Here is a 5831-nt window from a genome sequence, read left to right as displayed (position 1 = left end):
TGGTCTCATTGGCCTGAGTAACTATTATGTATGAGTGTACTTAACAGAACTGCGTAATGCTAGACACTAGGGGGCAGATTACATTTACAAGCCCCTTGCGCCACGTTTACGTTGCCTTGCGTGACGCAACAGCGGTGTAAACGTGCCGCATCCCTGCAAGTCATTTACAGCATGACGCATCTAGGGAGATGCGTCACGTTATAAAGCCATGGGCCTGCACCACAATGGGTGCGTTCCTAGTACGCAGGGTGGGCGGTCCAGCGGCTGTGCGCCTCGCAAAATTGCCTGCGTGAAATCTACAAGATTTAACGCAGGCACTTCTGCGACGCTGCTACGTCAATTCAATTCCTTATGTCTGCTCGAAGCAGGCGAAAGGACTGACACAGCATGTAAAGTATTGGGTGGCCCTGAGCATTACTGGAGTTGCATTGCGTTGGCGACGTGACTCCAGCGATGCGCCGCTCTTACGTGACGAGATGCGTCACGCAAGTGCCTACCCTTGCGCCAGGGCGCGCCGCATTGTAAATGAGGCACATCTGCCGTGTCGCAAGGGTAGTTTTGCGTGACGCATTTGATCTGGCGCATCTCTGGAGATGCGCCAGAACGCGTAAGTAAGTATGCCCCTAAGGGGCAGAATTGCAATTACCGTCGCATCCCTGCAAAGTAGCAGGGATGCGCCATTAATTGTGCGGCCCGCTACCACCACCAAACATGGTGCGCCGTATTTGCAATGCGGCGCCCCATGGGCCCAAAACGTCACCGAAGCTTTACTGCTGGAGTTGCGTCGCAACGATGGCGCAGCTCCATCAATGCTCTGGGGTACCCTATCTCCCCAATGCTGGGTCAAGCCGTACGTCTGCTTCAAGCAGGTGCAGGGTTTGTGTGACGCATCATTGTCCTAAAGGTGACTGATTGATATTTTGTAGATTTCCCTCAGCCACTATTAGGATGTGTTCCAGCGCAGGAATGCCCTCCCTTGCGCCGGAACGCCCCCTGATGGCGCAGGGCTTTATAACGGGATGCATCTCCCAAATGCGTCACGTTGTTATAATATTATACGCCGCACCATGGCGCCCTTTTTTGTTTAGCTGCTGCGTCACAAAAGTCACGCAAGAACGGCGCAAAAGAGCCGCAAGGGCTTAAATCTGCCCCTTCCTTTGTAACCCTGACAATAAGAAAAATAGTGGCGGTGGATTGATAGTTTGACTATTTAAATGACTGGTAATGTAGCAGGCAACTGTTAGTGTTGTCACTGATCTGACTGAAATCACAATGGAGTTTGTCTGTCACTTTGCGTCTTGCCTGCGGACTGCTGCCTGCCAGTCCTAGGTGAACGTTTCAGTACTTTGTTTAGTGAGTTACGTGACTTTCGAAGTCACAGGTCCGCAAATAAATGAAAAGTAACCATAATCAATATAATTTCGCGGAAATATTTTGTTATTGTTCTTTTGAAATGTTTGATTTGGTTGACATTGACAAGCAACAATCATCCATGTTTTCTGTTCTTTCTTTCATGTTGTACGTCAGCTCCCCCCAGGGGCGAGAGGAGGACACAGGAGCAGCAGGCGGCGGATGCTGTTCATCAACAGGGCCAGGATCGGGCAGGCGAGGGCTCCTCTGCTGGCCCCAGTAAGTTTTCATTTTAGACTAGTACCTATTTTTCCTAGCGTTCCTCATTTGACTTTTTTCAACATTGTCTTTGCTCTTCTTGTAGACTGTATCTAAATTCTTATCCTGCCTCTACTATGACTCCCTGTGGTATTACTAGATTATTCTTATTAGTCTGTCTGTGTAGCTAACTAAGATTGCACGGTTGGCGAAACTCCCATGATTCTAGTCAGCAATAGCTCTATCAACTTAGTGCAGTCCTCTGGGATTGTCCATAATGTCTTTTGAAGTGTTCTATCTGGACTCATGCTTGCAAAAATTGCAAAACCTTTCGCTCAGTCACTCTAGTCTGGAGGACCAAAAAACACAGATTGTATTTAAATTTAAAAGCTTTATTAAAAGTAAACACATTTATTAAAATGAAGTCATAATAAAACTAAACGTTTAACTGATAATGGAAAAGTGGTTAGTGCTGACGATTAATTGAAGACATTTCTTGTGGTCGAGCCGAGCTCTCACCTGGTTTCAACTTGATCTTGTTGTTAGAAGTTCATCTTCTGTCTGTGTGGAGAAAAATGGTGCGTGTTAAAAAATCAGCCTTCATCAGTTGTGCCAAAAAGTGCAGCAAGACAACCTTCCCTGGAAAAAGGGACATTTTTTTTAACTTTAACGTAGACAGTCACAAATTACATTGTTTTCACATGTCTTCATTCCTAGACCAAATACTAGTGACTAGTGAGTGCTTTATTCTAAGATTCTTAAATGTACTTTGTAGGTGGAACATCTGGTGGCGGGGCCAGTGTGGTGGTGGTGCTCGACACGGAGGCGGAGGGCAATTCATCAGGGGAGGAGGCGGCGGCGGCGGCTGTGAGAGTTGAGACGGTGGTGGCGGCCAGAGGTAAGCTCTTATATATTCCTTACTTATTGAGATTGAAGACTAGCTGGGAAGGCAAGAATATGAGATGCATGGCTGGGTGAATGATGAAGCAATGATGGGTGGAAGGACAACAGCCTGGGTGGGTGACACAGAAACTGTATGTGTCCATATACCTGGATCATGCTACTATCTGACTCTTAGATAGCATATGTGTATCTAGAGCAGGGGTACTCATAGTACGGCCCGCGGGCCGGTGGTGGCCCGGCAAGCCTTCCTTGGCGGTGCGCAGACCTTGCAGACAATCACTGCTCCCCCGGCCCCCACAGAGCAGAGGCTTTTTTGTATTTCACCTGTTAGCGCCCCTGCATCTCCACTCTGACAATCACTGCTCCCCCGGCCCCCACAGAGCAGAGTGGAGATGCAAGGCCACAAAGAGGTGAAATAGAACAAAGCCTCTGCTCTGTGGGGCCGGGCAAGCAGTGATTGTCAGGGTGGAGAAGCAGGGGCGCTAAAACAAACAAAGCCTCAATAATATGTTAATGGTCTTTTAAAGACCTGTTAAGTACTTTGGTGTTGTTGTCTGTGTGTGCGCGTTGAGGAAGCGGTCTCAACCCGGGCTGAAGGCTGACACCGATAGACACACACACAGTGAGATGACAGAGGGAGAGGGAGGGCAGGAGGGAGAGAGAGATGGAGGGAGGGCAGGAGGGACAGCAGGAGGGAGAGAGATGTATGTAAATGCTGGGTCTGGTGGCTCAGTGGATGAGGGCATCTGCTGCAGGGACCTGTGTGCAACCTCATGGTCACAAGTTATCGTTTTGCTTTAGCCCCGCCCCCTCTGACTCCGCCCCCACCAGTGCGGCCCTCGGCCCCAAACTACACTGTAAATGTAGCCCCTGAGAGAAAGTTTGTGAGTACCCATGATCTAGAGAGAGTAGATGGTCAGTGGATGAACTAAGTGTAACTTTGAAGAGCATGTAACACTGCACCCGCACGTCCGTTCCAGTGTAGGAAAGGCAAGGAAAAGAACTTTTAATTTTGTCCAAATACTACCATAAGTAGTAGCAGTAGTTTGTATTGCAAGCACTGCATAGATCCGGTTATTATGGTGGCCACTCCCTACCTCTCTTAATAAGTTTAGTAGTACTCAGTCATTCATGTGTGGATGTATCACTGCCTGTCACTCAATAAAAAGCAAAGCACCTAAAGTCATCCCATATATAAGCAAAAACATCCCATGTGAAGTGATAGATAATCAGATTATTTATCTTCTTCAATTTTCCATTTCTAGTACTCATTTCCACTGTAGGGTGAAAGTTAAATTAATTAAGCAGTAGCCCTTGAGTTGTAACAGAGTATTCTCAGTGCCACCCGTAATAGAAAAGTAAGAGATTCACCACCTGCATGTACTGGACGGGTACAGTAACGCAACGGCAACGCAAGTCTAGGTCACTCCTCATGGCGTGCGTCTCTTTTTCTCGGGTGCAAGTTTACCGCGCTGGCATTATGCCGGCTTGCAGAAAATAACGTACCAATTTTCCAAAACAAGAGACAAGAAGAAGAATAAGACTGGTGTACTTTCATAGTCGACTCCAATGGAAGTCCACAGTGCTCATAGAATTTGTTCCTTAAACTCCCACTAATGTTAGAGCAAGGATGAAGAAGTGTGAGGTTAGATAGATACTGGCCTCAATAGTTATGTAATGCGCTTGCAAGTTGCTAGTTGTACTGCAGCACACATTTCTGCTGAATGATTGAGTTAATCTTAAAGAGCATTGGTTACAGACTATGTCTTTCTTTCTTCATATAGGTTCTCCTTCCAAACGAACAAGGAGGAAGGAGCTGGCTAGAGCGGCCCGGCAACGGAGAATCGAGGCCACTGTTGCGGAATATCGGCGGCTGGTGGCCCTGGAGGACGAGGAAAGTGTGCGGTCGACAACAACAACGTCGTCTGCATCGGCCTCCGTGGCCTCACCGGCTGCCACCCAGCACAGTGGTCCACCGAGACTGAGCCGGGCTGCCAAAGGCAAACGCCACCGCCGAGCAGCAAGGCCAACAGCTGCTTCTCACAGGCCTTGCACCTGCAAGGCAGTGAAGGCACGCCTGCGCCGCACTACCCTGATGGTGTCCCGCCTTCAGCAGGAGCTCGCCTTGCTCCGCGAGGAGCATGATGCCCTGGCCCAAAAAGTTAACAGCATCCACCCATAGTGTCCCTTGCCCCTTTTTTAGAGACTTTTGGGGGGTGGGAATTGGGAGTTGGGTTTTTGGGGACTTTTGAAGGACAATCGTTGGGGTTAGGGAGGGTCTTGCGGGAGATTATTTTGTTAGGGATATAAATATACTTTTTCAAACTTTATCTGAGCATACCTGTTTTTTACTGCTTGCCTGGTGGGTGGGGGTTTAACGTTGACTGTTTTCCTGAAAGTTTAGTTCCATTTTCTTCCTTTAAGTGTAAATGCCCAAATGTTTTCAACACTAAGTGCCTCTCACAGACTAAGTGAAGTGAATCCAAGAGTCCTAGGACTTTAGTAGTACTACCTTCAGTCTCTCGTCTCTCGTACTAATACTCCATTATACCCCCAAACCACCAAACGCTTATCTTACCTGTAATTTGTGTTTGAAAGTAGGGCTAGGCCCAGGGCTGGCTCCACGGGAAACACCGAATAACGTTGGCAATCTTGGTCGGATAAAATTTCCTCATAGCGGTGGTACTAGTGGTGTGACACAGTGGCAGTTGCATGCCTATGAAAAAAAAGAAAATGAAATCTGGTTTGTCCTCCTGAGCAATTCAACGGTACAACTGAGAATATAGCAGGTGACAGAAGTACAGTAGAGCAGTGCCACATTGTAGCCTAACAAATGGTAAAGTATAACTACTAATTCGGTTGAAGTTCTTTCACATTAGCAATGGTTCTTTGTCAAGCAGAGTAAGAATATATCATCGACAACTGTGGAAAGAAAGAATGCGACAGTACAGGGCCTGTGTGGAATTATTGATAACTATATTCAACATAAGGTCTCTGTAGCCAGATACCCGAGAGCCTTGCTGGTCACTATAAATCCATTCACAACAACACTCAATGGGGTTGGTCTGGAAGGTGTCACGTTTACTCCCCGTGATCCAGTCGATGCAAATATGGTTCCACCTCCAAATGTCACCAACACCCAGAAGTGTAAACACAGGGTGTTCGAGGCATTAGGCGAGGGAGAAAAATAACAAACTAAAATAAAAAATGTGGGATGGGTAAAGGTAGGGTCAGCAGGGAAAGGATACCTGTAAGAGAAGACAAGACAGGCATCAGTGAAGTGATGTCCTAACATACAAGGGTACTCTCATATAGTCTCA

General features: G+C 47.3%; 1 protein-coding gene across 1 annotated transcript; it reads left to right on the top strand.

Moving 5' to 3' along the window:
• Positions 1 to 2356: 2356 nt before the first annotated feature.
• On the top strand, positions 2357 to 5226 carry LOC147663849 (uncharacterized). The gene is made up of 2 exons (XM_086950153.1): positions 2357 to 2506; positions 4296 to 5226. Exons 1-2 carry the CDS (start codon positions 2371 to 2373, stop codon positions 4691 to 4693), a joined length of 534 nt encoding a protein of 177 aa, XP_086806279.1. The 5' UTR covers positions 2357 to 2370; the 3' UTR covers positions 4694 to 5226.
• The last annotated feature ends 605 nt before the right edge of the window (positions 5227 to 5831 follow it).

This window comes from Lissotriton vulgaris, unplaced genomic scaffold, assembly GCF_964263255.1.
Source record: "Lissotriton vulgaris unplaced genomic scaffold, aLisVul1.2 SCAFFOLD_11332, whole genome shotgun sequence".
NCBI classification, from domain to species: domain Eukaryota; kingdom Metazoa; phylum Chordata; class Amphibia; order Caudata; family Salamandridae; genus Lissotriton; species Lissotriton vulgaris.
The sequence above is the reverse complement of the archived record's forward strand: the minus strand, read 5'-3'. Positions and strand labels throughout refer to the sequence as shown.